Below are 17875 nucleotides of genomic sequence, written 5' to 3'. Positions count from 1 at the left end.
GAGCTAATTCCCTCTTCCCTTTGGAGGAGTTAGCAAATGATGGGTAGCAGAGGCCTCAGCTATGCCTCTGCAGGGATTTTGTTAGGGATTCTGGATAGCAGAGATGCCATGAAAACACCAAACATTCTTCTATAAAAAAGGAAATACTCCAGCTAGATGCCAAAGACAATAAAATAACAGTGATTTTTAACGTCGCACCAACAAGAGAAGCAATTATTTGTAATTTACTGTTTATTTTCATATACAAAAAGATAAACTTGAAATAGTTCTTTCTAGTTTTTTTCCTCCTATCTGTTGGGGTGTAGCTGCTTCACACAGGGCAAATACTACATTCATACTGGTTTATTCGGACACCCAGTGCAAAGCTGAAGCAGCAAAACTCCAACTTGGCAGATCTAATTTCAAACTTGAGACTCATTTCTAAAATACCACAGTAAAAAGGAACAAAGATCCACTGCAAATTCATGAACTATGATACAATGTTCTTTCCAAAATGTCTTCATAACTGCAATACAATGGATGTCTGCATTAGGCCATTTTATGTATACATTTTATATATATATACTTTTGCAGAATATATATATATAAAATATATATATATAAAAAATCAGCACACTTCAATCCAAAAGGGGTTACAGCAACGAGCTTAACTCTCTGTATACTTTTTTCTTTAACAGGATACTTTAGTATAACTTTTGTTAACTCAGTAGTACAAGCTATCTCTGTTCTACATTTTTATAGCTACAAGAGTGAAATATAACCTACAACATTTACATTTCACATATCTTGGTATACAAACAGTACTTATTGAATTTGAGCCAAGGACCAAAAGACTCTTTAAAAATTATTTCACCATCTGATAGAGCTTCCTGTAATTTACACTCAGTTTGTTCTGCAATCTTCTAAATCATTTACGTAATTTCATAGTTTGAGTTTAAATCCATTCAAACTGGAAATCCTGGAGAAACAGGTTACTGCAAACTCTTATGTATACTCTATATATACAAGTTAAGTAACACAGCGTAATAAGACTTAGCTATTTATCCTAAAACTGATATACACATATTTCACTACGCTAGACAAGTCTTAGGATTTTTATTTTATTTCTTTAAATAAAGCACAAATTTAGAAGTAGCTGGTAAAACTTACAATAAGATGGTTTAAAATGACAAATGGTTAGGGTGAGATTTCTTTCTGCTGGTGCCAAAACATTTTCTTGTGAGTTTTGTACTATGCTGTGTTGTTTAACTGTATGTGTCTAATGTTACATGCAGAAAGCTCTTTCCACAAGAATTGACATCAAACTGTACTTAAGTCAACTTTACAGTATAAAATTTGTCAAACTTAAGGACAAATGTGAAAATATTAACAGGTGAAAGATCAGGCTTTCAACTCTATCATGAGGATCATGCAGAATTCATAAGCAGATAGTTTGAGCAGATTGACAATGGCATTGTGCGGACTTATGGCATAGAATTGAGGTCAAGAATGTTACTTAGTTTGCAGTAACCACCTCCTTCAATTCTCATCCACCAACAGAATGACTTTTGCATCACAGTTACTCCATTGGAAGGCCAGCAGCATTGCAAAATGCCTCCTTCTGGGAGATTCTAGTACTTTTGTAAATGATTTACCAAAGATAATCATAAACCATCAATAGCCATAGAAACATTTGACAGTCAAGGAAAAAACAGGGGAAGAGAAACATCTCCTTTTCTTCCTTTAGTAATAGTAAATTAATTACTAACAATTACTTACTAGTAATTAATTAATTAAATGAGTTACTAGTAATAGTAAATTCATTACTATTGGGATGGAAGGCTACTATTTTGTCCAAGTAAAATACAGACCGTAATGTTACGTCAGCTACATGGATACATTTTTTAAAAACAGACATTTGGGAGGGGAATGTGTACAGTAAAATGTTAATGAAAAGAATGGTCTAACTTTTTGTTTTTCCCCAGAAAATATATCCGGAACAGAATTCTCTTCAGGAAAGTACCATTAAGGAGAAGTCGCTGTGGTTGAAGGTCTGCTTTTATGAGGAGGTTCTTGCAAGAAGGTAGTTGGAAAAAGGAAAGGGCCAGACAGGTTCTAGGTCTTGCCAACATGTTTTTTGCTATCCACAAAGTTGCTGTGGTGCTAAGTCCACCTTCAGGAGCTATGAAATGCTCCAGCCTCCTCCTCCTACTCCTCTGTCATGGTTGGATTTTTGGTTTGGGCTGGTTTGGGGTTTTTTTTGGGGGGGTGTTTTAACAGGGATGGCAATGCAGAGATGCCAGTGACTACTGAATTAGGATTTTAATTGACTAGGATGGGTACTGGTTAAACTCCAGTTCCTCAAAACAGTGGAAAAGTTGAATAAAGTATGGCCAATGCCTTCCTTTTCACAAAAACAGAAGCTATGAAGTCTTCCCAGAACATGCTTTAGTTTTGCAATACTAAACCTTACCGGAATGTTGTACACTGAGGTTTTTGTTGTTATTGTTTTTTAACAACTGGAAAGATTAAGAGGCCTCTCCTTCAAAATGGGCCAAAAAATGCAGAAATAGTGTTTTAATCACATCATCTGCCCCATTAAAATACTGAAATAAAAGGTTAACAAAGGAAGCACTTTTCAGAAAACACTTTCTTGATATGTATCCAGCACAATGCCATTATAGAGCTTCAGAGAAGCCCTTTTGGTTTCAATGTTGGAAAACAAAAAAGTTTTGCTTTTTTCCTTCAGTCCTTGGGGATCACTTTCCATTTACATATATATATCATATATATACGTATATATATGTATATGATACATATATATAAACACCCATATATAGCAAGGTTCCTGTTTGTGTATGTTACAATATTGTAGTATCAAGGAGAATCCAGATAGCAACACTGTTTAACATGAGGTTTGAGGTAATTGGTTCTTGAAATACCTGGATCACAGACTGCATCCAGAAATAACAGCTGGGCAATGAAAAGTGTTTTTTCAGACAGAAAAAACTAGTAAAAGAAAAAAAAAAAAGCTTACAGCAGTTGCTTTTACATGGAAAAATAAAGGCACAACAGAACAGCATTACATTTCAGAACAGCTGGATGGACATAACACAAGTATGATCTCTTTCTGTGGAAGCGTCCTGACAAAAAGGATTACTGCTTACTCGATAGGTTAGTACTTCAGTCAGGGAACCGAGCGTCACCCTAAAACTAGAGTTTTAAAAAAGAAGTCCCATGTAAGTAAGGGACCAGGTATGTTTAGAAAGTGCTCCAGGAACACACACACACTCGTGGTCCCACAGAATTTGATGGCAAGTCTCCCCCTGGCTTCCACAGGGCCAGGACTTCACCAAGAACACAGATGTAGGACTCGGCAATTACAGGAGCCTGCTCGAAGTCGTTTAAGCGCTAATTTCAAAAGGCACACTGTCAAACCAGCTTCAAGGTAGCGCAATGTATTGTTTGGTTTAAAGCTTTTTTTCAGTAATTCTTACCCCACTGACACCATGCTGTTGAGGTTAAGGGAACCAAAAAGACCAGAGTGGATTTTAGGTCCAGTGGGAAAAGTTAGCTTAAGTGAAAAGAATACATTTTAAGTCATTTTTCTTTAATACTTTTATAATACCTTGGATTGGTTATGCAAATTTGGAATGCTCTTTTTCTAAGTAGGACTTTGGACGCGACAGTGCTCCTTTTCTTTAGTGCCTCCGACCCAGACCATAAAATCTGACGTTGGGAACACAGAGCACATATCTGCGTGTTCTGGTGAAGCCTGATTAGTTGTGTCACTTGAGAGAGAAGGAACTTCTAGGAATTGGTTTTATCAGGACTCTACTGGCAACAGCTCCTTACAGATCATATTGTCAATGCAGCAGACGCAGCTGCTATAAACGGATACGGCGGCGAGCGAGATCAGCCTGGCTATTTGGTCTCGGTAAATTCTTAACACCCTGACTTCACAACTCACTGCAGTATCACGGCATATGCCAAAAGACACACTGCTCACACATGGATACTCGCATGAACACATGAAAAAACTCTTCCTGTTTAAACTGAAGATGGTCACAGAAAAGCAGTAAGCATCTTTAGCAGAAGGGATGCGACATGCAAGATAACCTAAACATATACTCAGTGCCATCCTCAAAGCATGTCCAAGTACATCCAAACTTGCTCCTCAAACTGGTTTCAGGCTAAACTTGTTCTATCCTCTAGACTTTGATGTAGTGCACACTTAATTTAAACATTATATATATATATTTATTTATTTATTTGCTGTGCGTACACAGACCTTTCTCCCTTTTCCCTGCAGAAACATATTAGACATTACAAAAATAATTTGTGGTATAAAAGAATTCTCACACAATGTAGAATTTTTGTTTGTATATGTAACTAAAATATATATATATATATTTTTCCAAAAGTAAAAAAGTCAAAATGTCCTTATTTTCCTCTATTATATAGTCTATTTTATTTACAATGTTACCAAACAATATTCTGTATGTAAAAGTGATAATAGTTTGCGGGACACTTCCTGCTTAGCAACTTCTCAAGCGGAGTGTGGCTTGAAGAGGACTGCAACAACAGCACTGTCACAACATTATCAACCAGCACCTTCCTCTGCAATAAGAGTTTCTCCCAAACTGAGCAAAACCAGATCTCTCCCCTGCAGAACAGGGCAAGTTCTGACAGTCTGCCTAGAAAGTAGCACACGAGGAATAAAACTTTTGTTCCCCAGTTTCTGTGCTGTGATATTAAGGGGGATCAGGATTCCTAATGGCAAGGCCTGACCCAGCCAACCTGGAAATACCCCCCAGCAACGTTGCACTGAGTGGACCCACGGCTTCTGCTGCTTCTACCGAAACCAACAACAAGTGGGAACAGCAGTGAGTCAGGAGACCCAAGAAAAATGCAGTGGAGTTACTGGGGGGCACTCATGGACCTTCTCTTCGAAACAAACATACACAAAGATCTCAGCATTTCCATAGGTGTAACCTTATCTAGCATAGTATGTTCTGTAAGAGAATTTCAGCTGAAGAACGAGGCAGAATAAAAAGTGGTTTTCTTTTGTCTTCAATAGAGAAAACTTTATGATCAGGACTAGCTAAAATCCCTGATCATAATCTATAAGCCTGCTGCTATTTAACTGATGGTTAGACCGGTTTATAGCCATCTCTTATAACATGCACCTGTACGTCAACATGAGCCACATACAATTTCCAGCCTTGCTGTACTAATGCAATTTCATTAGCAAGTCACAGCGCTCTCATCTCAAAAAAAGCAATTTTAGTTTCTGTGGCATTTCCAGTTTCAAAATGTGAACCCAAACTTCCTCTACCTAGGAAACCAGCCCAGCCTGTGCAATAAATTCATAAAGGGAGTTACACCGGAGAGAGGGGAATCCTGGCTCCTGAAGTCAAGGAGAATATTTACCCAGGACATTCAAGGTTAATATTCACCTAAGAACTGCCATGCAAGAGAGGAAGGTCAACAACAAAATTCTGCAGCAAAGTATTTGAAGAGCTACTTCTTCTAAGTCTGAATGGCAAGTGAAATGTAGTGCTTGGGAAGTAACGTAAGAGGTGTTGTACCCATCATATTCAAGGGAGTGTTAAGAGGAAAAGAGCCCCAAATGCTTATTACAGCTACACCTATGGACGTGCCCGATTGTTGACTTAGAAAAAGCCTCTGCAGTACTGAACAGAACCAAAATCATGTTGTCAATGAGAGTTCAAATGCTAGATTAGTGTTGAGGAAACTACTTGCTTGACAGCTCAAGTGCTGAAAGACCAATAAGTTCATCAGAGCTTGTCTTCATTAATAAAATAAATAAATACCAGTTTAAAAGAACAGCTTTAGCTAAACTGGTACACATTTGTAAATAAACAAAAGTTCAGGATTTCCTTCTCTGCTGCGATAGCAAGATACACATACCTACAAACATTTAAATTTGTAACTGAGTACACAGGCAATTTGGAAATTCTTTTTAAAATCAGTTTCTGAATCCTGTTGACAAGATGATCTATAAGGAACCATTACACCAGGGAAGATGTAGTACTTTACAATCAACATTTGGTCAAAGTTTGTACGGTCGTGCAGTTCCCCGCAGTAAGATAAGCTACACGTGAGAATTTTTGTTTATGCTTTCTCAAAAGAGAAGACTTCAGAGACTGTCTAATAGGCTATTAAAATCATATGGCACTTTCAATAAATACTTTAAAGCTTCTTAAAGAAATCAGGATAAAAAGCAACTGCTGTAATAAGCCTGTTTTAGCCATAATACATAATGCTGAAGGAAAAAATCCAGAACAGCAAACAGATATTAACAGTTAAAAGACAGTACAGCTTTTTTCTTTCTGCAGCAATATGAACTGGCTCCCATTCCCAGGGAAATGGGAGCAAGCCCACCTCGAAACAAGTATTCACTCAATCTTAACTGCTCTACGCTCCACCCCAACCCCTACATCACTTCACTTCTAAAACATAGTCACATTTTAATATAAATCTCAGTGCAGAAATGTATTAAACATGAAAAATACTGATCCTGCAAACCTTTATGACCATGCTTAACATTAAGTGAGTGCCTAATGTCATGACACCAGAAGAGCTACATACACGCTTAATGCTAAGCATAGGTATGTTGCAGCATCGGGCCCAAAGATGCCAACCACCACCAGGGACATCGGCTGGGTCAAAATGGTATCGTTCTGTCTGGTTTTGTCAAGGTGTTCTCAACAGAAGCACATCAAGAAACAGAAACTTCCAAACCTACACACGGAAATACAGTTACATGTGTGTACATACTAATATGCAATATACATTCAGTAACTTGAAAGAATAGGTTAAGACTTTATTCAGATAGACAAATTAAGGCAATTATCTTAATGTCTCTTCAAGATAAAGGACCGTGTCCTCATTTGTGACCTCTAGGTTTTAAAGCTATATTTTTCAGGAAATATATTTCAATTTTCTTTATATTTTCTCCAATTAGCGATTTTGTTTGCTTAATAAATTATATCTGTGCAAGGGTGCACGCTGATAATTTGGCAGTGGCAAGAAGTCCAATTCGTTTATATAATACAGACTTTTTACATTTTCATTACAGGGTGATTAGTTTAGGACTGCATTTTGGCTTAACACAAAGAAAAATTTAGAAGTTCTGGCCATCCAATGGACATAACTTTGTCAGTCTAGCAAGACACAGAATTCATGTTATAGTCAAAGTAAAAAAAATAAAAATAATAATAAAAAAAAAAAAAAAGAAAAAAAAAGATGTACTGTCCTTTCACTAAAACAGACCAAAAAATAACACAGAATGGAAACAGCCTTCACAAATAAGAGTGAATAATGCCCAGGTACCTTATATAGGCAGTTATTCTACAACTGTATACAGTTATTTACAATGGTGCTTTATAAAACAAAAAAAAAAAAATGGTAGCACTTCCTAAAAGATTTTGGAACTTTTTTTCTTTTTTTTCTTTTTTTAAAACTCCCTTGTCATAAAAGCCAACTTACATTAAAATATACTTACTACAAGACAACACAACTAACAAAATATATAATAAAACTCATACAAGTAGAAAATTCTGAGGTATTTCTGGTTTGAGGTGGTCTGTGGTCATGAAGTTTTTAATTTTTTTCAGTTTAAACCTCGGAAGCCACGTAACGTGTGTGTGTGTGTGTGTTTTGTGGTTTTTTTTTTTTTACTTTTTTTTTTAAACATTGCATGTTTTGCAAATTAAAAAAATATTTCAATGTTGAATCAGCAGCATTAGGAACATTCACTGACTAGAGCGAGTTTATGGCATAATAAGAGTAACGGTATTTTAGAATATGCACCACTTTAAGACAAAAGAGTTTCGTCACAGAGTAAGGAGAAAGCAGCGTCAAAGAAACCAGTTGGAGAGATGCTGCGATAATCACTGCTGCTGCTCAGCTGCCTCTGCAACCTGCAACTGGGCAGTTCGTAGGCTTCTCAGATGCTACAGGAGCCATTTGCCACCGGTTCAGGTATTTCCACCCCCCCAGCCCCAAATTAATAAGGAAAAAAAATAAATTATAGAGCCAGTTTTCACACTTCTCCTCTTTTCACCATCTGCACCAGTAGCTTGGGCTGACAGATAATCAACCCCAAAGCCGAATTTCCTGAACTGACTTGCACTTACAGCGAGATGCAAAAATTTTCCCATCTACCAATATTTTACCAAAGTGCTTCTGAGAACACGCTTTCCCACCTCTTCCAATTACATTGCTTAAAAGCGTCCTTCCCATTACTATCTGGAGTTGAAAAATAAAAAGGTAATTATAGTTCTGCTTTGTTCTTTTACCACCCAAGCCCAAGACAGTGGAGGAAGAAAGAACTAGTGCCTTGCTTACAACCATTGGCTCTTTAACTCGGCTTTCTCCGAACACTGCAGCTGTTAATACTCTGCCCAGAAATGTCCTTCCCCTCCTCTAATGGTTACCTGAGAAGTAGCTCCATAGCAAATGATGTTTCCCCAAATGCTGCCAAGTCCAACGTCACTCTCCCCACCCCTATTCTACGCTCCCCCCTTCAATTCTACCATCAAGAATTAACATTCTCCGCCCAGTTACTTTTTTTCCATGTTACAATGACACCCGTTAGATCCGTAAAAGACACATCTGCTGTTTTTTTTTGAAGCTCACTTCTGAAAAAAAAAAAAAAAAAAAAAAGGAACTGAACCCAAAACCAAAACAAAATGGGAAAGAAAAATCCTTTTGAGGAAGGTGTATTCTTTATATAACAGTCTTAAGTTTCCTCCACAGTTTGCAGCATTGCGTTTTCTAAGATGGTAGGTGGTTTTCCTTTACGTCACAGATGCTCCGCTCAGAAGACAGACCGATAAAGAGAAACCCAGAAAACTGAATAAAACAAAAACAACTGAAGTGAGTTTGTTGAGGTTCTGAGGTACCTGCACCTTTTCTGCATTCATTAGTCGGCACCTGAATGCTTGCTGAAATGTCCATTTTTTTAATACAGTAGAGCAATGTGCTGGTAAAATTGATCCAATCCAAAAAAATAATAATAATAATAATAACAATAATAATAAAAAGTCAAGATAAAATAGCAGCTGCATTCATGTGTTTGTTGGATTTTTGTGTTTTGTTTTTTTTTGTGTGGGTTTTTTTCTTAAACTTTTTTTTTTTTTAAATCCACTGAGTCTGGAAAGACAAAAGTGAACCAGGACTTAGATACTAGACTCTTTGGGCGGCAAGTCCACGTTGGTGACAGACGTCACGATGGAGACGAGGCAGTCCGAGGTAGTGCCGTTTACGGATTTGCGGATCTGCGCAATGCGCTCCTCGACACAGCCCGCCGAGAGCCGAGCCTCCGCATCGTGGTCCCAGCACTCTTCGATGGTCACGCAGAGCTGCGCCAAGCCCTGCGGACAACAAGGGGGAGAAAGCACCTTCAGCAACAACGTCTGCTCCGGGGACCGTCTTTGCAGTGGACGAGGAGGTCCACTTAACACAGCTTAATGCTGTCAAGAAAAACTAAGAAAGTTTTCTCCACGGTATGCAAATTATCATGAGATTAGATTTAAAAAATACTTTAAATATGCGTTTTGGGGTTTTTTTTAAGCTTTTGCTTTCTAAAGCTGTAGGGCTTGGTCACATCCAGCTTTTTTTTCATAGCCCCAGAAGTACTTTTTTTAATATCAAAATACATCCTGAGATTCAGCAGTTAAAGCTTGAAAAGACAAGACATCAAGTGTTACAATTCCCATGATAAAACCCTGAGAGCTGGCAGCACCCTATCAGTTACTACGAAACCCTTGCTTTGTTTGCAATCACTTCTGTAGATATCCCCAAAATAACTAAATTCAACACTGCTGGAAGAGTGCAACTCTTATTTGAACCCTCATTTGAACTGGAACACTCATCTTTATCTACAACCCGCAGCTCTCCTTGACTTCTAGGCAATGAGTTAGTACACCCGAGTCCAGCCAAAACCGTGGCAGTTTGGTCAGAATAGAGGCATTTAGTTTCTTACTGAAGCCCTGTGAGATTTCATCATCTGCTCAGTTTCCCAGTCTGAAAAAAATCACCTCTCTTATTAAAAACACACGCCTGAAATGATCTACCTCTGGGAAACCCATGCTGCATTTTCCTTCATTGTCTGCTTGCCTTCACGTCTAATTAATTTTTCCTCAAAAAACTGTTCAAGTCTTGCATGCTATCTAGCTTGTGAGGAACGCGTCTCCAATGGTATGGATCGTTTTCTTTTTCTTAATGAAAGGGACTTTATTTTCCATTCTTTCACTATATAAAGGAGTCCTACTAAACCACCACACGCTCCATGTTCAGCACTGGCTGACTTTAATCAGCTGGTTTACTCTCTAAATACAAGGGACAAATGGAAAGCGGAGCATGAAGGTGTTGAGCAATCCCTCACTCCCCAGCGCTGACTGTCCCTAGTACTAGGGAGCAGATCCGTGCACCGGGGTGGACTGGTCAGCTTCCCTCTGAAGCTAACGAGTGATGCACAACCACATCCCTCAGTCCCATCACACAGGAAAACATTTTCCACCATTAACCAGGAGGGACGTACGGGGTGTTTCAGCCAGTGATCCTTGAACACAGGGCGCATCTTCTTGTGAACCACCACTTCTTGCAGGTCCTCAAGGGATGGGTGCTGACCTATTTCTTCTTCGAAAGGCAGCATGTATTCATCCACTGGACCTAAGGTGCACATGGAGAACCGTGTTAGTACAGAAATCTCCTCCGCAGAGAGGAGAAACCTCCGCATCCTCCCCATGCATGAGTGAGCTGCGGCTCCAGAGCAACCTCAACCCACCGCAGCAAACCCTGAAGTTCACATGTCACTGCAGACAAATGTGATTTACATTCCTCCTGCACAATGGACTCTGCTGTCCCCGCTGCTTGTCTGGCCATGCATTTTCCACCTCGTCGAGTTACGAATCCGAACCCTCAGTCGGGCCTCCCGATCCCACCGCTCTCCTTGAGGAGGCTTGCCGAGTAGTCCATGATTTATTTTAACAGAAAGAGCAAGTCAGCCCATCCTCCTCACATTCTAACATAGCAATTCAACACACAATAACCTAGACAAAGGTTTCGGCATGAGCATAATTTCATTTTAGGCACTGACTAGCAAGGTCAAGCATACAACACTTATAATTTCTTGCTTTGTGATCTGGCTTGTTCATAGGTTTGAGTCAGCCCTGACATGCTGGAGCCAGATGCACTTGTCCCAAGTACCAGCTCCTAAGTGCAAAATGATTTCTGAATGCTTTAGTTATACCAGTTATGGCTGTGAACTGCCCCGGGCCACGGGAATGAGACAACTGTTAAGAATCAGTGCAGACGCTGGACGTAGCAATAACTTTTGCTTATTGAAACATCATTTGGCCTTTGGCAAAGCATAGACACTCTCACAAATGGCAGCCCGGCTTAACTGATGGGCTTTCCCAGGGTGCTCCGCAGCATCACTTAAGGTTTCTCAGTAGCAAAGAGTGATCTCTTTCAAGAGTGGAGATATTTCAAGAGGGCCTTTCCAGACTAAAATAAAAGAGCTGACCACTTTAGCTGGTCATGAACTGTGACACCAAGAACATGATGCTTAGGTACTCAAAAAAAAAAAAAAAAAAAAAAAAAAAAAAAAAAAATCACTGAAAGAGCTTATCATTATTCTTGTTGACACAATGTCAGTCACTAAACCAAACTGAAACACTCGCTAGAACGGATGGCAAAATAACACTCATGACCTTCCCTTCCTCTTCCTCCAAGAGGAATCAAGGCTATGAAGAGCTGCACTGGTGGTCTCCAAGCCAAATCATGCTCACCAGCTATCCCACAACTGGAATTGAGTCAAAGCTCTGTTTCTGAAGTTACATTCACTGCCTTTCAGCTCCACACATCAGGACTAGGGTCACTGGTCACTGAAGCCAGCAGACATGATTCTGACCACAAAGATGGAGCAGATCTGTTAAATAAGGTGATGCAATTTAGACAACATCACTTCTGAGCTAAAAGTGCAAATGAGGTTCAGCATTAACACCCCTCATCCCAAAGGAAGCCTTTCCTCCAATTTAACGGTGCTGTGTATGACACCTGGAGTATTTTGGCCAGCTGCTGCCTGAGAAGAGTTGGAAGGAGATCACAAACATGACAGGCAAAAATCCAAGTGGATATCTGGGGGGGTCTCAACAGAGAAAGGTTATTCCTACATCTAACAAAGACCTGCAGAGTGATCTGGGTACCACTGTTTCACCCCACTGTGCTCCTACCTCCCTGCTCCTCCAGCATTTTATCTGGTTAGCTAGGAACTTTTTGAAGGAAACACCTTCTCTTACCACATACTTATGCAGACATCCTAATTATAATCAAGCTCCTTGGTGCTACTGCAATACTAACAAAAATGTTTGAAGTCCAGGTGAGGTACTATTAATTTATTAACTTGATAGCCAGTCTAGAGCGCCCATATCTACACAAGAGGAAAGCAGTTGGAGCAAGCAGCCTTGGAGCTACTACAATGAAATGATTGCTTCCCTGACCAGGGGCAAGATCCTGCAAATGGCAAGGGGTGTCACCAAAGGGCAGATGTGCTATTTGGACAGAAAAAATGCCCCACATAGCAGCATCATTTTAGGATAAAAAAACTGAGAAAGGAGATACCATGAAAGTTCATTCTTTTGGATCATTCAAGAGAAAGTGAGATCCTCCAAAGCTGTAGATGGAACAACAAACTCAGCCCACTGCTGAGAGAGGGCTTGATCAGCAAACCTCAAAATTTATGATAGCAGGAAAATGGGCTTGCTGACCCAAGAAGATCCTTTCAGCCCTGTATTCCTGCTATTTCACCAAGGTGCTTCACTTTGGGCTTTCCATTGAGGCTACCATGCTGCCCTGCAGAAGTGAGGTGTGACAGCCAAGCCGGAGCTGAGCACGGCTCTTCTCTGGAGCTCAAAGCCTGCCCTGGTCACCCGCAGGAATGCAGAGTGCCACGGAGAGCAGCACAGAGCAGGCTCAGGACTAAAGGACGTCCACCACCGACGGAGGAATCGCCTACTCCTTCTCCCTCTGAGTTCTCAGCCCATTTGCAGTGTAACCAGCGTAGTTAAAAGCACTTTGAGATTTGAACACTACAAAGGTTATTATCTACAGAGAACGACAGCTTATGTTAAAAAACAAGCAAGTGAAAAACAGGTTAGCTGCTTAATAAAAATACACCATTGATTTTTTGTTTGTTTTTTTTTTTTGAAACAAAGCCAGGCCCATTCTCTGGACACTAAACCACGCTGAAACAGAGCCCTCCCCAGGGACGAGACAATCTTTATTCTTACCATCAACTGCTCTACATCTGGAGACTAGCTCCCACAACACCAGTCCCATTGCATACATGTCTATTCTCAGGAAGGCGTCTCGCTGGAAGTTGATTGCTCCCTCTAACACTTCGGGAGCCATATACCTCCTTGTTCCCACCTACAGGGAAAAAACACAACTCAAGTTACATTCCAGTTGGGCCCATCAGCCTCCACTGGTTGGAGATGAGTGACAGCTGGTTTCATTAGCCTTAAGGCTACTTCTGCTAAAGTTGCACCTCACTTGAAAAACAAGCAAAAGGGAGCTGTTTTTTCTGACACCGATTCTCATTAAGATCACTTGAGTCTAGATAAGCTACCTGAAGGAAAAAGCCAAAGTGCATAGCTACGTGTGTGATATTCATTCAGTGTACGCTACAGGTCTAATTTAAATGCAGCGCGGCACGGTGAATACGGATGAAATCCTGCCTTCCCTGCATCCCACCGCATCTTGCTCCAGCAGCACACACTGCATGAGAAAATGCTGTCTTTGGAGACACACAGAACACCCTGAGGTCAAGTCAGACTTGCTTATCATAGTCGTTGAAAGTTCAATCCCCTTTCACTAAAAAAAAAACATAAAATATATTAAAAAAAAAAGAGTAAAATTGATATATCCTGAAAGGTAGGAAATGGTGTTGGTTTGACAGCCTTGGATTAAAAAAAATGTCTCCTGCATCCACAGGAGTAGGAAAGCATGAACCCTACAAAGTCTACCCTGCCCTGGCTTGCTGTGATCTGTTCTGAAGAGATCCCCTCTTGCTTTGAGGGGATTCAGTCCTCATTATAGTGCCGATCTTGTTGTTTTTCGTCCAGGCAGAGCCACACCGAGTTCCTCATGTGGTTGTGGTTATATACATGGCAGAATTATAGCCCATAATATAGAAGAGTGGAGAGCAGAGCAAGGAAAAAAACCCCACCTTTGTAACATGGGAATTGAAATGCCTTTAGTATTTTCCTTTAGGAAATTCTCATCTGCTCTTGCTGTTACCTGAGGCAGTGGGGACAGGGGGAAGCCAGGATGTGAAAAGGCATGGAAAATACTGGAAAAGCCCCAAAAAAGAGGGCAAAAGTGAGGAAAGCTGCGGGGGGCTAACCCACAAAAGCGTTCACTCCTTCTGAGATAAAGGTAAAAACAGAGCCTGCATTGGAGATGGGCATTCAAAAAAACCCCAGAGGCACAAGGAGGAGATGCTGGCCTTGCTGTGCCCCGGGCACGAGAGCAGAACAAGGGGCCGCTTGCCACAACGCAAAGGCAGAAAATTAAGAACCCATAAAAACACAGCAAATTCTTTACGCAGCGCAGAGCCACCTCACAAGATCTGCCATTGCTAAAGGTCACCCAAGCAGCCAGCCTGGCTGAATTCTTAAAAATAAATGAATAATTTTAGGAGTATTAATATTTAATACCGAGGCAATAAAGAGTCAGCAAGTCGTGTGTTTGAAGGAAGAAGCCACATGCCCCTGGGGCCACGGGGACTCCACCTGCACAGCGGTCGGGAGGGTCTGAGCACTCTCCCCGCTCACCCAGATCAAAGCAGCTCCTGGAATTTATGCCTGAGCACAAGCTTTTATGGAAAAATACATATCTCGAAGAGAATTAAATGCGTCTACACAAAACACTCCCCACTCCTGAGGAACTATGGCAAGCTCAACTTTTTAAAATATTATTGTTAAAGATAATGATTACCTGTCCATGAGTGTCCCCTGGAGGTTTCCCAGGTTCAAACCGTACAGCTAGTCCAAAATCGGCTAGCACTGCCGTCAAGTCGTTCTTCAGCAAGACATTTTTACTCTTGAAGTCCCTATGGACAAGCCAAGAAGCAAGTTTGGGAAGGGTTTATTACGGCACGTGTCTAAATCACATTGCAACGCTCCACGTTGTAAGTCTATAGGCTTAGCAGCCTCTAGTAAATCAGCTCCTTCCTTCCTTCCCCGGCTGTCCGGCACGGCCAGCACTGGCAAATTCGGCTGTTCCTCGCTGCCCGTGTCCCTAAACCACAATCAAGCAGCCCTGTGCTGCCCAGCACAGTCAGCCAAACTCTATGGTGAATTAACCTCAAAATAAAAGCAAGTAGTGATATGAAGGGGGTGTTTTAATTAGAGCAGGCAGCGTAAGGCACCTTTTCTTGCTCTGAGCACCAGCTGTGGACCCCCACTTCTGGGCATTTCTCACATTTCTCACTCCCAACAACAAAAGCAAGACAGTTAAGGGGATGCATTTACTCCTTATCCTAGTAAGGATCTTTGCTCCTATCACTCCCAACAACAAAAGCAAGACACTTAAGGGGATGCATTTACTCCTTATCCTAGTAAGGATGTTTGCTCCTATCTACAAAATTAGACGTTCCTGGAAATCAGCAGATGCTCGTGGGACCCTCTTCACCCTGACTACACGCTTCAACAGACTTTTGCCATAGTCATCTATTGCACTTATGTTTTAATTGCCGGATCGATCTTCCCCAGAGAATTCAGAGGGTTGGAAAGCAAGCAGGGAAGGGGGTTAGCCCTCACTCAGACAAGCTGTCAGGATCGGACCGGGCAGCTGACGGGCAGGTGTAAGCATTTGCAGTAGAGATGGTGGGTTTGTGCTTGAAGGTGGCTTTAAGGGGACGTTTGTGTCAGTCCTGTGCTGCAGCGGGATCATTTCAGGGCAGCTCAGGTAAATCTGCAGGGGCTGGAAGGCAGGGGGGTAGGGGAGGTGGAGAAGGGTCACACCAAGATGCCTAGCCAGTCAAGCCCTGTTCCCTGGGCTTCCCGCATTTTCATCTGAAAAGGAATGTTTGGCAATCTAATTAAATTACAGACCTTAGACAGCAGATGGCAATTGTCCGGTATGCTCAGCATTATAATTTCCCTATCATCAATTCACTCGGTGACCCTGCTGATTGCAGGACATTGCAGGCCTGCACAAAATAATTAATGAGGGCAGATACAATTGTTCCGCACTAGAGAGACCTGTCAAAATTCTTTGGGAAGAGAGAAACTGCTGGACCATAGAGAAAGGCTGCTCGCTGCAGCCTCGGATGCCAGAGCACCAGCTCAAAGCACCGTGAGCAAAAATCATCCTGTAGCACCCAGCCCCTGATTCTGAGCTTAAAAAATCAGAAGAAAGGATTTTTCCTTTCTGAGCTAAACACAGCATGATGGGCATTTCTGGCTCGAGGATTAAGATGGGGAGAGTGGGTATGAAGTTGGAGAGCATCGTACAGCCGGGGAACCCCAGCAGAAACCAGCCTCCATCACCTCAAGGGGACACATGGGGTTTCTAGGGACACAGTACAGTTTTGCAGAGTTTGTACCCCTCCGTTACAGAGAAAAACACCATTTACCTAATACCTGTCATCTTAGAGACTGACTGCTTCCGTGCTATAGCAGTTTCCCCACAGGCTTAGAAAACAGCCATCACCTAATGACATAGATAAACTCCCTTGCTCGGTCAGCATTAGGGGATTATGCCTTCTGGGATGGTACAGATTGTGCACGAGATTTTTGCAAAACGGTGGCTCAGTAAGTACTACACAGAAATTATTAGACGGTCTGCCTGAATGATAAGTTTCCAAAGTGAAGCAAGATGTAAACCCGTATCATTGTGTAGGCATTTGCCGCTGCTGTTCACACACAGTGCCCTTTGGGCATGCAACAGTTAACTACTACATCTTGATATGTGATGCAGGGATTTCCTTTTGCACTTCTTTTTTTCCCCTATTTCCATACATTTCCCTATTTTTCCATGCTATCCTTCCTTCCACAAACCACCCTGAACTGGCAAGTGTAAGCTGAAATGCAAACATATGCAGGACAGGGAGAAAGACCTGATCCAAGCCATGCCAAGTAGAATTCCCACTAACACCGTATGCATTAGACCATCCTAAAATGGTCACCAATAAAAGAAAGCGTCCTGAAAAGAAGAAAATATCTTTTTTTCCATGTAATGCTTCAAACTAGAGAATAAGAAAGCGAGCAGACTATGAACAACGGGTGCATTAACTCGATTCAGACACCAGAGATTTTATTTTCAGCTTCCACGTGGGGGCACTTTCGCACCAACAAGCAATCCCATAACCTTAATCCTCCTTGTATTGCCGGGGGCCGGTAAGGAGTTAGCTGAACCCCTGCCCAGCAATGACTCGGGGAGTCCCACCTGTGAACCCCAGCATCTTCGCATGCATCGTGAGAAGCCATTAAAAAAATGCCATCTCCCTCCCCACTCCTCGATTTAAAATGTATTTGGTGTTTTCTTTTAAAACAAAAATAAAAGGAGTGGGGTAATCCAAGGGAAATCCCCTGTGTCCTGAAATCCCTCTTCTGTAGGTATGTGCTAAGTTCACACAAATGGTGCATTCTCCATCTTTTATCATTTGCTAAATGGATGGGGACACTAATGAGCACGATCTGTTGCTTTAATGCCTTTCTATAGCCTTTCTCTTGTTCCCCACCCTCAGGAATTTTCATGTATAAACCACTGCCTTTATTCTACAGGGACAAATGTCAGGGACACAGGGGTCAGCTCCAGGAACAGCACAAAGGCAGCTGCAGGCTCTTTCAACAGC

At 41.3% G+C, this 17875-nt stretch overlaps 1 protein-coding gene across 2 annotated transcripts in view; it reads right to left on the bottom strand.

Moving 5' to 3' along the window:
- Positions 1 to 9093: 9093 nt before the first annotated feature.
- ACVR2B (activin A receptor type 2B) overlaps positions 9094 to 17875 on the bottom strand; it is a 97803-nt gene continuing 89021 nt past the window's right edge. For both annotated transcript variants that reach the window (XM_030009951.2, XM_030009950.1), the window contains exons 8-11: positions 15013 to 15127; positions 13305 to 13443; positions 10553 to 10683; positions 9094 to 9383 (exon numbers count right to left, since the gene is read on the bottom strand). In XM_030009951.2, coding sequence (XP_029865811.1) covers positions 9189 to 9383; positions 10553 to 10683; positions 13305 to 13443; positions 15013 to 15127 — 580 coding nt within the window. In that variant the 3' untranslated portion in view covers positions 9094 to 9188. The remainder of the gene's footprint in view (positions 9384 to 10552; positions 10684 to 13304; positions 13444 to 15012; positions 15128 to 17875) is intronic.

This window comes from Aquila chrysaetos, chromosome 3 (genome assembly GCF_900496995.4).
Source record: "Aquila chrysaetos chrysaetos chromosome 3, bAquChr1.4, whole genome shotgun sequence".
NCBI classification, from domain to species: domain Eukaryota; kingdom Metazoa; phylum Chordata; class Aves; order Accipitriformes; family Accipitridae; genus Aquila; species Aquila chrysaetos.
The sequence above is the reverse complement of the archived record's forward strand: the minus strand, read 5'-3'. Positions and strand labels throughout refer to the sequence as shown.